General features: G+C 30.1%; 1 protein-coding gene across 1 annotated transcript; it reads left to right on the top strand.

Annotated features, from left to right (window-relative positions):
- Positions 1 to 92: 92 nt before the first annotated feature.
- Positions 93 to 18,866, top strand: LOC143045035 (E-selectin-like). Its single transcript, XM_076217318.1, has 7 exons — positions 93 to 206; positions 6,827 to 7,160; positions 11,002 to 11,178; positions 13,824 to 13,937; positions 15,524 to 15,769; positions 16,295 to 16,492; positions 18,566 to 18,866. The coding sequence occupies exons 1-7, from the start codon at positions 204 to 206 to the stop codon at positions 18,742 to 18,744; spliced, it is 1,251 nt and encodes a 416-aa protein (XP_076073433.1). The 5' UTR covers positions 93 to 203; the 3' UTR covers positions 18,745 to 18,866.
- The last annotated feature ends 521 nt before the right edge of the window (positions 18,867 to 19,387 follow it).

The following is a 19,387-nucleotide window of genomic DNA, read 5'->3' as shown; positions in this document are numbered from 1 at the left end:
CATGAATTATATCTTTTAATTCAACTTACCCTTAAATATCACAGGACTGGTATAACATATTAATTAACTTCCAAAATGAGGACGTCGTCTCTTGTAGGAAGTCATATGATGCATAATGCAAATATGCACAAGTAGATATAATATGATATTATATTTTCCAAATGCACCATTGATTTGTGCATACTAATATTCGTCAACAGATCATGGTAAGTTAACATTTTACTTATTAATATTTAAAAAGGCAAATGTGTATTGGATAGATATTTATTCAGATACACTATATGAACATTAAGATTTCCAAAGCTACATACAATTAAATAAATGAAAATGTATAAATTGTCTTGTTAAATGTTGTCAAACCTAAAAAAAAGTCATGCAGATCTTTTTCTTCTTGTAAACGCTTTGGCCGTATATATTGAATTAAATCACATTTCTAAATAAAGTATTATATTCCCAGGCAAATATTTTAACATTCATTCCATCTATATCATATCACAGATTCTTGTTTCTTCTTTAATGTAATAAGGTTTTTCTAAACATATGACGTATTATAATTGTCAAGGAACTGCAGAAAACTTCAAAAGTTGGATAGATTTAAGAAAAAAGAGCCACATTAGCAACCAACACTTGAAATCCTCCATAATATACCCTATAAAACAACAATGTTTTTAACAACAGTTACTATCAACCTGATCGTGATATTTTTGGGAATGTGCCTGACCACTGTGATTGATATTGAAACAAACTGCAAGTGTTTCACTCTTACGAAAACGTGTGAAATTGAGTAAAAAGTAAATATATTTCAGATTCATCGAATTTATATTGACTGTGTTCGGATGAAAATTGGATTTGGGGAGGGGTTGTGGGGTTTAACTGTTTATAAATGTGTATAATGAATAAAACATGTAACTTTTCAATGCATTTTCACAATTTCCTATATCAATATGGGGCACCGATTTAAAACATTGATATGCAGATTGAAATCTATGAAATAGTTGAACAAAAATAAATATATCATATAGAAATGTTCACATCAAATTCGGAGTTGCTTTCAATGCAATTTTTTCTCTTATTTTTACTCTGTGTCTAAAAATATAATATACTAAAAATTTTTTTTTACTGTTCTGGTATATCAAATGTTCCATGTATTGATTATATTGATCTTTACCGTTAATTCTGCCATTAGACTTTTTCTACCTCACAAAGTTTTAAATATTCAACATTCGGTTTTTTGTCTTCGAGAAGGATAAATTGTAACTAACATTATCAAGATGCTTAAGAGAAGTGTTTTTGAATAAAAAGTTGGCACTCTTATGGTGACCAACTACAAAATGGTTCCTGCCTTTGTTCATAAGAGTTTGATTTCATTTGATACTTATTAAGAAGAAGAAAAAATAATTTCAAGGTAGCAGTATCTTTACTTTCCGCTGTATTGATGATGTTCTTTAACCGAATAATTCAAAAGTAATTCACTAGGTTAAACGCATTTATGAAAACGAAAAAGTATACTAATGATATATATCAACATAAAAATCTTATGAGCGATGTCGTAATTTGGAGATGAATAAGAAACGCACAACTTTATACGATATAATTTTCCACATCCTATTTCAATTAATTATCCAAAAAGGTCTTTAGATATACTATCTCTTGAAATCTCTAATGTTCAATTTGTACACTGGGGACTGGATAGCAAACGAAATACTTAACACATTTCTTTTGCACATCATATTTCAATTTATTATCCAAATTATAAGTTAATAATTACTATCGCTCGAAGTAATTTTTACATGAAATATTGCCGAAAATAAAACATTGTACTATATGCAATTAACCAAATGAATCAGTGATAGAATAGAAATGAGGATCTTTTAAAAGTGAATCAGTATACCTATATCTTAAATAGCTTTCAATATCATTAAATGTAACGGAAAGAACCATCAATTTTGATCGCGTGCAAAAATTGTAATTAAAGACAATAAATATAATCAATGACAGTATCTTGTAAAGGCTTAATTAAAATCTTCGATTGAAACTCAGTGTAGAGTCTCTGTAATTTAACATTTATTTATTTGATTTAAGATGCATATGGATAACTACCGAGCTCCAAAACGGAAAGTCTCTAATAAAATAGCAGTAGATGTATTAAACAGTTATATACATCAAGCGAATTAAAAACAATTGTCATATTACTCACTTAGTACAGGTATTTTCTTATATAGACACTAATGGATTACACCTGGTTTTATAGCTATATAAACCTCTGTCAATCATATATAAATATATTGACTACAATGTGTGTGAAAACAGACATAAACGGTGAAATGACAAAGATAGGGGTACTACTGTTGACAAAAGCTATAAAACAAACAATTATGTCTGAAAAAAATAAACATCATATGACAATGCACATGAGCAAACATTAAAGACAGAGATATCACAATGATGCAATGGCATAATGTATACATGTAAGTTACGAGCCACGCCAAAATAATACTACCAAAATGAACTTAATAGTAAAGGTTAATAACTTACAAAGATAAATAAAACAACACTTTAACACGTAATTAAGATAATAAATAATGTCGGTATCTAGAATCTATACTTGTAAAGTATACAAGGTCTTTGGATCATCTAATGCAATTTATTGCGATGAAAGGACGAACCCTGCTTTGGTTCATCAATTTTTGCTTCTCTAAAAGGCATAAACATCACCTGGGCATGCTTTGGAGAATGTTACAAGAAAAACATGTATGCTTCTTGATACCTTTTTATTATAATGTGTTTGTTCAATATTTTTCATGTTGTAAACATTGCTTAAGAAAAAAGTTCAATCTCAATTATACTTTCAAGATCTGAAGTTCGAAATAACAATTTTTTATTGGAGGAGCTGGTAGGTGGTATTTTTAAAACTACTTCCTGACAAGGATTAGAAATAAAAACCTTTTAGAAATATATTTAATCAAGCAATAATATCTAGTGTTAAATTAGGTATTTTTTTGACAGAACTTTCTTGGTATTCCTAATTATTGGAAAATTTTATATACACAGAATTAGTAAACCTAAAACGACAAAGTAATTTTTCATTTACCTGTATCTATTATGAAAACCGTTTTTTTTTTCAAAAGTGATTTTGTTTTAAGGGTTATTAAGTATTTCGCGGTGGTGTCTTGTCATGGCTTTATTTGGACTTGTTTGTTTGCTTTTTGGCCTTGAATGTTTGTCCCTAATATTTTATTAACCATGTATTTGCATTCAGGTATCGCATATCAAATTTATTCGTTCATAGTGTGTTAATTTACGTGTTTTTTCATTGAGTTGAGCCTTTCAGTTGATATTTTATCGTGTGTTTTTTTAGTTGTAATGGTATGCTATTGGTTCAGAAAAAGGAGAAGGCTTGGTACCATTAAAACGTTTAATCCCTCTGCAAATGTTTGCACATGTCCTAAGTCAGATTAGGGAGCTGTTAAGCCAAGAGTTCCAAATGGTGGAGTTGAAATTATCACTTCGTAAATTTTACGGACGCGATCACGAGTTGGTTGACCGTTATGGAACAAACGTTTCACAAATGATAGGATATGGTCCTTTCGTCGTAACTACAATCCCCTTACCTTTAATGAATGTGACCTACCGAATTGGACTATTGCCATATGAAGAGCAGAATCTGCTTACCCTTCCGTTTTTGGTGGGGTTCATGTTGCTTATTCTTTAATTTTCTATGTTATGTCATTTGTACTATTGTTTTTCTGTTTAATGTTTTTTTAGCCATGGCGTTTTCAGTTTATTTTTGATTTATGAGTTTGACTGTCCTTCTGGTATCTTTCGTCCCTCTTGTATGTGCATGTGAAAATACAACATTTTAAAACTAGTGAAAAATATAAGTACCTGTAGTTTGTTTGAAGTCTCTGAAAAATGTATTCCCTATACTAGTATTTCACAATATATTGGGTTGTTATTGAGGTGACCGTGTGTAAGCTAAAAAAAAATATATGAATACTTTAAACATTTTTATAAATTTTCTGATACAATGGCATGTTTGGTTTTTTTAAATGAAATTAGGAACGTATATGGGGAATGTGTGCAAAGAGAAAACAACCCAACCAAAAAGCAAAAAAAAAAACCAGCCTAAGTCCACCAGTACAGCGACAAAATGCAGCAACCGGAGATTGGCTTAAGCTGGCCCCTAAACAAAAACGTGCACTAGTTCGATAAAAAACGTCACACTAAACTCCGAGACATATTAATAAACTAAAATTAAAAAAGAATACACAAGACTAGCATAAGCAAGAATGCAGTGGGATGAATGATGTTTTGTAAGATCTTCGTCTCTCTCTTCCTCTCCGTCTTTAACGCTAGCCAATGTAGAATAAACAAACACGCAGCAATTCATACAGCGAATCTCAGTTTTGTAGAAGTCCAAGTCCGATGCTTTTATAGTAAACAGAAGAAAATATACAAAACAACAATGATACATAAATCAATAAATGACTACTATAAAAAAGAAGATGCGGTATGATTGCCAATGAGACAACTATCCAGAAAAGACCAAAATAACACAGACATTAACAACTATAGGTCACCGTACGGCCTTCAACAATGAGCAAAGCCCATACCGCATAGTGAGTTACTGACATGCCCGCTCACGAATTCATAGATTGAAAGATCAAACATAATCTTCCCACTTGTGATTTAATAGCATCCCTTCAAAAAATATATACATTTTATTTAAGGAAATATTAATCCGAAGCATGTCAATTACTTGTTTGAAAATAAATATGTGTGTTTCCGATGCAAAGATCCTATGAGTTAATCAATGAAAAGTAAAATATATACCATTTTTCTTGACCTTACTATAGGTTTGTAAATACATCCCTTAGTAAATAAAGTCATCATAGATACCAGGACTACATTTTGTATATACGCCAGACGCGCGTTTCGTCTACAAAAGACTCATCAGTGACGCTCGAATCCAAAAAAGTTAAAAAGGCCAAATAAAGTAAGAAGTTGAAGATCATTGAGGACCAAAATTCCTAAAAGTTTTGCCAAATTCAGCTAAAGTAATCTATGCCTGAAGTAGAAAAGCCATAGTATTTAAAAAAAATCAACATTTTGTAAACAGTTAATTTATAAATATAACCATATCAATGATAATTCATGTCAGCACATAAAGTGCTGACTACTGGACTTGTGATACCCTCGGGGAAATAAATCTCCACAAGTAGTGGCATCGACCCAGTTGTTGTAAATAAACTCATAGGTTATAACCATAAAGAATTGAATATGAATAATTTGATCATACAAGATGTCTGTTTATTGAGTTATGTACACGAATGATGTCCTTGTACCGATGATAACAAAGTAAGTAAATGAGATGACGAAAAGGGAACGTCAACATCTAAACATGGATAATTAACAAAAAATATGAAAAATAATCTCTTGCATTGTAATTTATATATATAACAACCGAAAACTCATGGTTCAGATAACGTAAGAATGGCCCTTGATACAGTGATTGTCATTTAAAAAAAATAATAACAGAACTTTTTACTGATTATTTTTTCGGAAACATATGATTATTGATGAAACGAAATTAGTTTATTTTTTAACAAGTTACCATAAAGAATTGGATGTGAAATATATCTTAATATTATTAATTCGTATATTTTAACAAATTTGATTCGTTTAGAGATAGTCACATGTTAAACTATATTTTCGAAGGTAGAGAGAAAACGGCCGATAGCAAAAAACATATTGCACAGAGCATATTGCACGATTATTTTTAGAATATCTAAAAACTGATTTACTTTGGGACGTCATGTTATCAATTTCATGTTATCGTTAAACATTTTGATACAAATGATATCTGTGATTGAATATTTGACGAAAAAAATCATCAAATACATAATATGTCAAACAAACAAAAATAAATAAATTAAATAACAACTAATATATTGTTGTTGTCAAGGAGACAATATGATATCTATAAAATTCAAACAAAATCAAATGATGATTTTGATACAAATATGCATAATGGTCTGAAATAAATAATACAACAATATAGACTTTGTATGAGGTCAATACAGGATATATCGACCCAAAGAAGTATATCGACCTCGGACTTCGTCATCAGTCAATATACTTCTTTCAGATCAATATATCCTTGTATCGACCTCATACAAAGGCTATATTTGTATAATATTCAAGATGTCTGATGCAATCAATATAATACATGTTGAAATAAATCAAACGTTTTACTAGCTACAAATTGTAAACTAATTGAGTTTATCGTAAATCACTCATAACTGTAAAACTTTTTTTCAATAATAATTAAAAAAAAGCATTTACTTTTGTCGTTTTCCCCGTAATATAATAAATGTTTTATCAAAATATAGTTTGTTAATCTCTGTGTCATAATTTGATGCAAATCTTATCGGTTTTTTTTTCAACACTTTCAAAATTTAATATGGTAAAATTTGTTTACTTGTAAAAGTGTTTTTGTCATATTTCAGTTTTATGTAACAATTAAATTTGCTGTTTTGATAGATACTCACAATGATTTCTAAAACAATAACCATAGTATGACTCGAATTGAAAGATTACAATATTTGTTTTAAGTTTACAAATTTAAACCAACCAAAGTAAGTGACTTTAATTTTTCTTTTATTATTTCATCCACACGTAGATCAACAGACTGAGTGTTCGGTAAATCGAATAACATTGTTAACCTTACAAATTGAGATTGATTATAATGAATCCATCTATCTTTTATTGGTTTTAGTTAAGAAGACAATCTAAACATTATCATGAAAATATATTCTTCTTTCAGGGGTGTATTCATTGGCTTTTGGCTTTGTTGTTTTCGTCATTTGGTTCTATAGAATGTGAACGTACCTCAAAATGGGATAGATGCAACTGTAGATGGAAAGAGTGGAGAGCATGGGGGACGTGTAACAGCGAGTGTAATGGCAAACACAGTCGATCACGAATGGTTTCTCATAGTACAAGACCCTATGGGTGTGACGACGGATTCGAAACATGCGCTACACCTGGCTCGGGATGGGACTACTCGAGGTGTAATACATTTTGTTATAATGGAGGAACATCAGATGGCTACAATTGTAGATGTGTAAAAGGATATTATGGAGACTGCTGCGGATTGCGTAAGGATTTTTCAAAAGCTATATGATAAACCCTAATTTTCCAATAGATTGTAAATTCTGCAAGCTTGATATAAGTACTGAAAATACGAAAAATATTGAGTGCATTTATTACTCCGATTTTTGAAGAATTTACTGAAATACAATATAGACGTTAACTTTTGCGATTTCAGAAGTATTTTTTAAAAAGTATAGTAAATGTGCACTCGAAATAACTCATTGCCTTACTAAAAAAAACCACCGCAAGGTCATGATTATGTATTGTATGCATTTTACCGAGAGAAAAATCTGACCTTCTCGAAGTGCGTATCGGGTGCAGCAAAATAAATGCCAATGGTATTGAACAAATGTAGCGCAATTCATATAACTCTTAAAATGATTAAAAATTGCATATATTCTTAATATAATTAAAAATTAATTTTAAGAAATAGACAAGATTAAAGATTCAAAAATATATTATCCACTTCAATTAAACTATGACGCGGAATTATATATGGTAATATATATTGAATTAAGCATATGCCTAGTTGAATTTAGGAAATGATTAAATCATTTTAGTGTATGCTTAAATAAATTTAGCATTTGCTAAAATCAATTTAGAATATCAAGCTCATCAGCCAATGAGTGCAACCGTTACATAAGGGAGTAACAAATTCAAGTACAGAGGGGAGGACTAAAAAGAATATTTTTATCCTGACTCCTGCCCCCCTTCGAAATAGGTATCCTTCAAAAAGCACACTGTCTCGCGCTGTTCTTTATTCAGAGAATATCCTATGCTAGGTGGGCCTCGGTTAGCCACTTAACATTAATGTATGATATTCAGCAAACGTTGTCGCCTATGAGAGAATCAACTTTCATATAAAAAATGTTATCTTTAAATACTAGACACCAGCATCGTACATGTAACCCCTTCTGAATAAATATGTGGTTTTTTTTTCGGTTTTCATATCATAACAAGTCCAGTCTTTTGTGTGTTGTTACTTTAAGATAACATAAATGAGCTTGAACATATTCATTTTCATTCTGACATTTTAAATGCCAATTTAATTAGATATTTATTTGATTTTTAGCTGAAATAATGAGACGAAGTGGTACACAGAATAGAAAAATTAGAACTTTGAACAAATTCGAAAACACCAATTTGAGCATGCAATTCAACAAATACAGTCAATGAATTGCTGAATTGCTGAAACTTCAAAAATTATTAATTCCATTATTTTCGTGGACCTTATTTAAAGTTTATTTACGCGTTATCGGTCATTTGTGTTTAAAAAAAATAGTTGAGAAATCGTTACGAGGTGTTTACCAAAGCGAATAATGCGACTGGGCGAGTATTGCAACAATAACTTACAATCTACGTGTAGTATATGAAATATTTATATATATGATTACAGTTTTTACTGAAATTTCTGTAATTGATCTTTCTTTTTGTTCATTCTTAAAAAATCAATAATATCGGAATTAACAGTTAATCTCACAAAGTAACTTTCTAAACAATCCATTCTTTTGTTGTTTATATCATAAGCTAAGTTGTAACAAAATAGAATCAATGAATCAAACGATTTGATCTACTAATAATCAACTTGACCAAATGAAAAATCTTTATTATGAAAAAAAAATCCCGAAAATATGGCTAACTGTTAAAGGATTTAAGTACTCATAAGAAAAACTGACAAAGGCATAGCAAAAAAAAGGAGGGAAAACGACCATAGGACAAACAACTGTTTTCAAACCGCAACACAGAACACGTAATACTGAGCAACACGAACCCCTTCATAGACCGGGGCGATCGCAGATGGTTTTGAAGGGTGTGAAATCAGTCGTTTTGCCCATGTAGGTACAAATGCGATGATGTCGCATTTCTTGAAAAGTGATGGAATTGAGGTCACGACAATTTGAACATACCCGTGTCTATGAAGCACATATTCCATAATATTCAATTATCTCCGTAGATGATGTACACAACATTTTCGAAGGAGTGACCTCATTTGTTTTTTAAACAACATAAATAAATATTTATTTCAAATATTGGGTTGTTACAATATCCTTCAGGAGTCCAAGCTCCCCCTGATGTTCCCTGTTACAATCCACTAATCACTTAGGGTAGTGATTAGTTATAAAATACATACTACATTTTGTTCATCAAATATATATGAAATAATATCACTTAATCACTTAATATGACAATTCATTTGTTTTCTAATAGTTGCTAAAACATTACTTTTAATTTTCAAACATACTCTTTTATTGAACTCATTGAGAAAAATTGAGAAAACATTGACATGTTTTGTCTTTTGATCAGATATGTAGTAGGCTTTGAAAACTGAAAAACCCACAATTGTTAAAAAATAGTTAAAGTCAAAATATTCTTCTTCAGATGTTTTATATCCAAAAACTAAGTGTCTTAGTTTTATCTTAAAAGTTATTTTACTGTTCTTTAAAACTTCATTTATTTTATTCCAAAAAGGTTTTAAATACGGACACAGTATAAAGAAGTAATCATAATCTTCTCCTTGTGTACAAAGATTAAAAGTTTCTTTGTAGGTAAAATATGTTGTAGTAATTTCCATCTAAAAATTCTAAGTTTATTTTCTTATACAGTTCTCCTATAAAAGCATGCAAAACAAAACTTTGATCGACTTGCTTGCTATGTTTGCTTGGATGTTTGCATTCAATAGGTAGGCGGAGTTTCAGTATATACTGAGATTTGAATGGACATGAATTGAAGTTAATGGTAACTGTCCAATCAAATTCCCGTGTATAGTAAACAAACTACATACTTGCTGTTTAGAAACACATCATCTATATCAAATATACGCAGCCATTTTTTGGGTCCAATAGCTGGTTCAAATGTTTTATTTATCAGAGACTTATATAAAAGTTTATTTGTTAATGCTTCTAATTTTATAGGTAAACCATCCAATATAAATTGGTTTCTTTTTATATAAACAATACTTTTTATAGAATTTTCCGATTTTAAAATTGCTGCCCAGTCTTTTGGTATAGTTTTTTTTACTAAATTAATTTCAGTTATCCAGTTTGATTTATTTTTTAGTTTATTCAAAATGATGTCTTGTGAAATACAGCCTTTTTCGTCTATGATATCATTTACATAAATAAGATCGCTTTTAATCCAATTTTGTAAAAATCTAGCTTTATTTTCAAATTTAATAAATGTATTGTTCCATAATATTTGTTTTCTTATATCTGTAAATGTTTCTGTTTTTTTTGTTAGAATTTCACCAGTTGATTTCCAACATTTAAAAATATCTTTATAAAAATCTGGGATATTTTTAATGCTTTCGTCTGTCTTATCCCCACTGTTTGTTTGAAACACTAACCAGTTTGAGGTATAATTGTCCACCCTCCTTCACAATCATTTTATTAGTCTTTTTACCCACATAGCTTTTAAAGCAGTGAAATAACTTCTTATATCTATCATATCCAATCCCCCTTTTTCATATGGACCAATAATTGAATTTCTTTTTACTTTAACTGGTGACCTCACCTTAAACTGTTGGAACCTTTGATTTAAAAGCGACCTCATAAACAGCGAAACGTAGCAGTATTCTCGTTAATTCTTGTTTTAAATCATTATATATAATTGTCCCGAAAATCTTTTAAATTCTGTCCTATATATGTTTTAAATCATTATATATAATTGTCCCGAAAATCTTTTAAATTCTGTCCTATATATGCACTTCATATATGTAATTGTTCAGTGTTTCGTTCATACCTGGAATAACTACTACAATTAAAAACACATCATGTTGATGATTACTGTCGTACAACTTGGAAACGTTATGAACATTATAAAAAAAAATTAAATTGGGGCATATTTTAGAGGTAAACTGTGGAAATCCTGGATCTATATCGAATGGCAACTTGCATGGTGGTACCTTCACTTATGGTAGAACTGTTAGATACACCTGTCATAGTGGATACTTGTTGGTGGGCGGATATTCTAGTAGACGGTGCCAACTGTATGCTCGATGGAGTGGAAGCAAACCACGGTGTGCATGTAAGTAAAGTAAATCAACATAGAAATATCAGATACGAAATTCAAGTTCGGGCACTTCTGCTAAAATTAAACGTCATATCATGGTTCACGTATGTGGCCTTCCATATGATTTAAAGGATGTGTTTTAATTTGTAAACATTCCAACGTTGCAAAAAAGAAGTTTACCTTCGATTTTCAAAAAGAAATAGATGCATATTTTTATTTCAAGATCAAAATGCCTCGAGTCTAAGAAAGGGGAGAGGGGGAATATGTTCAGTGTGGAATCTTTTTGGTAAATTTCAAAATGTAGGCTTTGTGTTCAGTTCATCGTCTTTTTATCATTAACACTAATATGCTTCATTCTTAAACAGTTAAAATAGCTACGGACATATCACGGACGTTATTAAATACGTCCGTAAAACATTCGTCTCCAGAAAGTTTTCCGAAGAAATAATATCACTTCCTATAAACGATTTTTTCTGTATTACAAATGTTCTAAAATCCAGATTGTTGCATACCGTCATGAATTAAGGATAAACTGCCTTGCAAATATAGCATAACCTTGTCTTTTTTTTGTTTGTTACTTATTGGCCGTCTCATAGTAAAGGTGCCAAGCATGATGTATCTTTAAAGGTCTATACAAGTAAGTGTCATATGTAACGAGCGATTTGCACAAATCTCATGATCTTCACAAGTGCTTTTCAAAGTATTTTGATTAAAAATATTGTACACTCTACAAATACGTATAAAGAGTGCTAAAAGTCGTCAGCAACATACAAGAGTCTATATATAAGGTATGTTAATCTCTAACTTGTTACAACTACAGCTGTGTATGCCAATCTCTTACTTGTTACAACTACAGCTGGGATATGAATGTCTGGTAGGGTTAAGTTACCTTTTGATGTGTACAAAAAAAGGAGAAAAACAGAAAAATTAGAATTTTTGGATGATATCTCAAACAAAGACTTATTGATAAGAATAAGTTTAACACTGCGGAAATACATAAAAGGACGTTTCTTAGAGTTTATAATCTTTTTACAATATCGGCGTCTGTATCAAAACTTTATCATCAGAAACAAATGTGGTATGGATTTATACCTGTACCATTTTTGGGAAATCCAAACACAATAAGACATATCATCCAATTTTTTCTTCACTCTTGAACGTTTTACGCTATTTGACATTGAGTAAGCATATGGAATATCAAATTATACCTACTTATTATTTCTTTTATTCTAACATGGTATGACATAGAAGTGTTGGACAGTCAAACATTGTAATCAATATAGGCCGAGGGCACCCTCAAACTAGTCAATGGGTCCCTTGAAACTTTTTAAACCCTTAGTAATACTGAAAAGGTCTGGCTATTTCGAAAAAGAATATATATGGTGTTAAGTGTTGACATTTGACATTTTGACAGATAAAAGTCAAATGTCACACGACTTTTAAAAATTGTAGGTGACTCATCATATGTAGATGTTACATTCAAGTTGTTATTGAGTCTATGTCAATTGATTGAATGTTTTGTTACGGACAGAAAATTTGAAGAAAAAAATATTATTCTACATTAAGGTCAAAAGTCAAGATGAGATAAAGATCAAAGTGATTAAATACACACAACACTGTCTCGTAATAATATACCTACACACTAAATATTACAAACCATGGCCAAAGGATAAAACAGTACTTACCCAGAGGAATAGGAAACACAAATTGCAATAAATTTAATAAAAATAAAAAATGACGAAGGACAACATTTGAGGAATGAAACATATAGCTAGACAGTAACATTATATGTTATTCAGGTCTCAAACATGGTATATACTGTGACATTCCCGGCTTAGAGTTTATATCCTCTGAGCCGAAGCTGAAGGAGATATAAGCCCTAAGCCGAGAATGTCACAATTTATACCCTGTCTGAGACCTGAATTACACATATTTTACGGATTGATTACGGATTACCCCTGGTGTTTATTGTTTCTTTTAATATTTTGAAAATCCATTTAAATGCACCTTTTTTATCTTGACAATTCTTTTTCCATTAAAAAATAATTTCAATAAAGTTTTTAGATATCATATTTTCTGTTTGTATGTTTGTGTGGCTTGTCTTTTACAACACATATATTAAAAAACCCAACCTGATATGTTAGGCATACGTGAAGGATTTTCTAATTCGCTGGGAACATGATTTTATCGTGTATTTAATAATATATAATAACACTTTTAACATTAAATTTAAGTATTAAAAGTGGAAATTGCGTCATTTTGTATTAAAAATGTTTTATTGACTGAAGCACGTCATTATTTTCCCTCTGTGAGCCTCTGAAATTCCTTAGTGTTCTGTATAGCTTTGACTACGTCACATAGTAACCGTTGTTATGATGATGTTTTTGAGGTTCCAATTGGGGATAAAAACGTCTTATATACCCCGATAGTTTCCTGAATATATACTGACATCTTTGTGTTAACCTTGACACATTTGTAATCCGTAATATATATCCTTATTTATGTATGGGAAAAAGTGGTGAACTAAAAAAAACCAACAAAAGTGCATATATACACTGAACGATGTCTGCTTACTTTCATTTTATTCAAATGTGTTTCGGAATACTATATTTTCTATCAATGGTTATCATATTCGTTGTTGTAATATTTTTTTTATTCAGATTATAACTCCTGTTCAAGTGGTCCCTGTAAGAATGGAGGAATTTGTAAAAACATACCTGATTATTATCACTGTACATGTATTAATGGTTGGTCTGGTAAAAACTGTAAAATTGGTAAGTACAAAATGTATTATATAGAAAATGGATAAAATTTGATTTCTCTGGTTACAAATAGTTCATGGCTGTAGCTAGCAGTTTTTATTCAAAAGGGATAATAGCAATAACAAACGGTATTCGACAGTATAATAGGACACGTCAAACGCAAGCAAGCTCAAATACACCCTTCGAACCCGAAATTCGGGGTTATTTAAAGTTTGTTTCGATACAAACATTTTCTTATTTATATTTTCATTCTATAAAATAATAGATTATTTGTCTTCCTTCCATGCTGTTAAAAAATGTCTCTTTTAGGTTCCAAAGGTAATAAAAATAACCACCGTTAATGCAAGTATAAGATAGACATTCATCATGTGCAGCCTTTTTCTCTTTCCAATAAACCGAATTTTCAAGTAATAGACCACTTTCGAGATTGCCCTTCACCGGAAAAAACTCCTCAACTATGTGCGCCTTTATGATGTCATTTATCAGATACAAGTGATCGCCTGTATCCCTGCATTATGTACGTTCATCAAGCGTCTAAGTGTTCGTCAGTGAGCATGATAAACTAGAAATAATGTTTGTTCTTTAGGTATTAATCACAATTCCCAAATGAGAGCAGTGCTGATTGTCACTTATGAGAATTCAATTTGCCGAACAATTCGTACAATATAGCATCATATTCTTCCAACCACTCGCTCAACATAGGAAGTGACGATGCCCCTAAACGCACGAATTATGTTTCCTAAAGGCAAAGTTTTTGACGAAAATACATCGTACTCGAAAGTTGTCTATTGTCTCGTGTTTTGGTTAACTTTTCTTTTTATTTCATTGGTAGCAGGGACATACGTTAATGATATATCACAATATTAAGCTCTATCCTCCTCCACTTGTATATCCTCTTCCCGATAGCAGTATTGCATTTGCAAATGCTAAATCAGTTCATCATTTCAGTATGTGTACAAATATATGTAGTTGTCTCTTTTTAAAGTACAATTTATTGTCTATCCTGCCACTAAATGTCTCTGCATTATTATACAAGAAACGTGCTATGTTGAAGATTTAAGTTGATTTGCGCTTTTTAAATGAGCACTTACTAGTGCAATATTCATGGAGAGTATAACATTGACGCTTGATTTAAGTAGAAATAATATGATTGACATAAACTTCATGTACGCGGATTGAATTTGTTTGTAGATTTTTTGACGTAGAGTAATAAAGATGCTGCGATTTTTCGTTTGAGTTAAAACTAGTATTCAAATCATGTCCCTTTTGGGATATCAGCAAAAAGGGACACAATCATTTAAAATGTGTAACAATGACACTATTCGCACAAATATACATATGTACGCACAAAATTATATATTGTTTTAAATCAGTGTAGGACGAGTTATTCATTTACCCCGTTTTTCGTACGATTAAACGCAGTTTAAAAACAATATTGTTGTGTTTATATCTGTACAAACATTCACTTACACCTAATTAATCAAATACAAGGTACAAAAGCATTCAGTTGTTCACTGAAAATTTGGTTTTTCATTCTTATATAATATGCATGTTTTTAGACAATGTTATCTGCATCATTCGACAAATCTTTCTTCCAGATATACAGCCACCAGTAATGGAAAATTGTTCAAGCGACATGTACATAAACACATCAAGAATTGAAAATCTAGTTAAATGGCAGATACCAACATTCACCGATCCCCATAGCTTTGGAATCAAGGTTACCGCAAACTACCCTTCGAATGAGTTTACATTTCCATGGGGAGATTTTAAGGTTAGCTATACAGCTACAAAACCAACGAACGGTTTTAGTACAAACTGCTTGTTTAGCATCATTTTAAGGCGTAAGTATGTTTTATCATCTTTGATCAATTTTTATGACTTCTTATTCAATTATAAATTATAAATGTATGCATATGCAGATCGATAATTGGTGAGTTTAAATTTTCCGAAAAAGCAACAATTCAAGTTATTGCGATGACAAACTATTGTTTTTCGCGTACCCAAACTACATTCAAAATCATATATTTTCCAATATTTTACCTTATTTTCTTTATCTTTCGATAATATTTGTTAGTTAGTATAAATTATAAACACAAATTTTGCGATAATTACTCAAAGTTCTTAGTGTTACATAATTTCTTAAATTTAAAGCAATGTTTTGATTGTAAAATTCTTAAACACTCCCATAAAACATAAGATATACAGATGAATACAGTAAGAGTTTGGATAAACTGATGAAAAGGACAACTAAACAGTTGTTTAATATATTCCTCATAATATTGTGTAATCACTTGAATAATAATTTTGAATTGGTATTGAATTTTCCTTCCACGTTTTAAGATTATTTATTCATTATCATATTCTAGCAAATCCATGTCCTACAATAAATGTTCCAGTGAACGGAGCTTTAATATGCAACAACTGGAGAACTGATTATGGCCAGTTTTGTAAATTTTTCTGCCAAGAGTCTTTCACTGTACCACGTGGTGTTATGGTGGACAACTTTTATGTTTGTGGAGCTTCTGGAACGTGGATGCCTTCAAATACAATTCCCAATTGTTCAGGTAAAATATTAGAATGAGACGATTTACGGACTATCTTGAGATAATCAAAATTTATACTTGTTCAAATTTTGCTAATTAGTTGGCTGCGTGCAGATGCAATATTTCATGCATGTTCATAATGAATTCTATCGAAAACTTAAAACAAATATATAAGGATAAAATCATAGGAATGCGCATTCTTCCGGAGTGGTTTTTTCACAATCATATTTTGAAATATATTTTGATTTATAAATGTAAGGTTGAGTAATATAATCAAATAATAAAACATATTCTGAACGATTCTACACATATGAGATTCAACATATACACAGCTACTTTGGCATAGGTACTATTTCTGTACTAAAATATGTAGTACTGGAAATTTGCTTTTAATATTTAGTACTATCTCTTTACTTTAAAATTATTGTAATATTTAAGTACTTGTATTTTACAGTACTTGATTTGTACTAAATATTTTGGTACATAAATTTTACAATATTCCATGTTTGAAAACAATAATTTTAAGAGATTAAAAATCCTCAAAATGCTTAAAATGTAACGATAGCAGGGATGGGGTAATTAAAATTGTAATGGTAATTAAGTGTAATGCATTACAATTTTCCATGTAATTGAATGTAATGTGTAATTGGGCATATTTTTAATTACATGTAATGGTAATTTAATTAATTACATTGAAAAAAGCATGTAATGCTCAATTAATTTTAAATTACATTTCAATTACATGTACTTTTATGGTGTTAAAGATAAGGATTTATGTTTAATTATATAATGTCTGTAATCTATTCTGAAGTTTTTATATCATTTATCTGATCTACAGATTTTGTCTTAAAATTAAAAAATGTGAGAATCATATATTATAGTGCTGTTCCGTTTTTTGAGAAAGATCTTTTAACTAAATAGATTGACAAGTTATAAATCACCTTGTTAAACACAACAAAACAAAATGTGTCACTGTGAAACATCTTCCTTAGACAGTTCATTTAGAATTTAAAATCACTGATGTCTGCATACAATCATTTTATCAAATTAGTATACACAAAAGGATTATAGAAATAAAAATTAACAGCTGTAAAAACAAACAGCAATTAATCAGATTACAATGTCCAGGGGCAATGCCACTATTACATGTATTTTATCTAATTAGCAAAATATTGCTTATATTTAGACATTATATACATTGTTTGTACTAAAATAAATTTTCAATACTGTGACAAGAACACTTTTTCAATATTTTTAAAGTCAAATAATTTTTTTTTTAATTTAAATGATTTCATTTCTGAGATGTCAAAGTACCCCTTGATGCATTGGCAAGTTAATAGGAACAAATTCCCTCTCCTTTCAATATGATGATCTTCTAATCATAAAACTTCCATGTTCTGATCAAGCAATATTTAGCACATTAGCTCCTGTTCAAAGACTATTTACAATTGCTGTTTTCAGACCAGACAGATTCAGACCAAGGAGGTTATATTAGAAGGAGAGAGGACGAAAGAGGATAATATAACCTCCTTGTTCAGACTAAATGACAAAACATTAAAATAACTAAATTAATAATTATCAAATGCAATGCTTAAACTATGTTTATATGAATATGTTACACATGCATTTATATATATATACAATGTACATGTAAAATATTGTTAAAAAATATCATGATGAAATGTAATGTGTAATTTAATTAATTACTTCAGTAAAGTAATTGTAATTTAATTAATTACATTTCAAAAACTGTGTAATGTGTAATTAGTGTAATTGATAATTTTTGCAATGTAATGTGTAATTTAATTAATTACATTCCAATGTAATTGACCCCAAGTCTGAACGATAGTAACCAAAAATCTGTAGCACTTAAATTCAAAGTACAAATTAAGTACTGTAAAATACAGGTACCTAAATATTACAATAATTTTAAAGTAATAAAATAGTACTGAATATTAAAAGTAGATTTCCAGTACTACAGATTTTTAGTACAGAAATAGTACATATGCAAAAGTAGCTGTGTAGTAGAAAAGATAATTCTACTTATTTTAAATGGATAAAAACATGTAATATCTTTTAAATGTTTTATTTCAGTAACAGTTACAAACTTACATGGAGGATATAGTAGTGGTCCAACATATTCAAATTGTTCTACTGATCGTAGAGAAATGCAGGAGTTTTACATAAAACAACTCAGCCAATCTCATTTCAGACATTTTTGTAAAAAGTTTCAAAAAGAATGTATCCCAGAAAATGTTTCAGTGAAGTGTTAAACGAGGGTTTTGGAATTTACGGCCTTTAAACTTTGTTTTACTTTTTAAAAAATCATGTATAATCATATTGTAGTTATTCTATATTCCTTGGCAATTAAGATATAAATATATCCTATACTAAATCCTTTATTATGAGCAGTATGTAGTTAGCTGCTATTTCAGGTTATATTGCAAATTTTGAAAAATTACTTGTAAATCTATATAAAAAAAAACTAGGCAGAGAAGCCAGGCTAATAGTTTTGTTTGACAGACGGATTTTTTTATTTAAAATACTCAACATTGTCGCTCTCAAGTAAAAGGTTAAAATGCCAAAGTAAGTACAGTGTTGAACCTAATTGACCTACTTGAGGACCAGCTAATATAAATAAGATAACGTGGTATGGGTGCAAAAAGACAACTTTTAATCCAAGTCAAAATGTATAAAAAGTTATCAATAATATGTCAAACCTTGGCTCCAACCAAACAGCAAGCTATAACCCTACATGACATGTGTAAAACATTTAGTTAGCAGAATTTGATTGATATACATGCTCAAACTCTTTATCTAAACAATGTTTGTCGTTCTTTGTGTGCATGTATAACGTACTGCTAGTTAATCACTTAACTCCCCTAATACATGTAATTAATATCCGATTTAAGATTT

Source organism: Mytilus galloprovincialis, chromosome 9 (genome assembly GCF_965363235.1).
Source record: "Mytilus galloprovincialis chromosome 9, xbMytGall1.hap1.1, whole genome shotgun sequence".
NCBI classification, from domain to species: domain Eukaryota; kingdom Metazoa; phylum Mollusca; class Bivalvia; order Mytilida; family Mytilidae; genus Mytilus; species Mytilus galloprovincialis.
Note: the sequence above shows the minus strand (reverse complement) of the source record. Positions and strands in the feature narration are given on the sequence as shown.

What these genes read in the sequence shown, in the direction of transcription:
- LOC143045035 (XM_076217318.1), top strand. An exon ending in TGGAGACTGCTGCGGATTGC is followed by an intron (nt 7,161 to 11,001) that starts GTAAGGATTTTT and finishes GGCATATTTTAG; the next exon opens with AGGTAAACTGTGGAAATCCT. An exon ending in TACAATTCCCAATTGTTCAG is followed by an intron (nt 16,493 to 18,565) that starts GTAAAATATTAG and finishes GTTTTATTTCAG; the next exon opens with TAACAGTTACAAACTTACAT.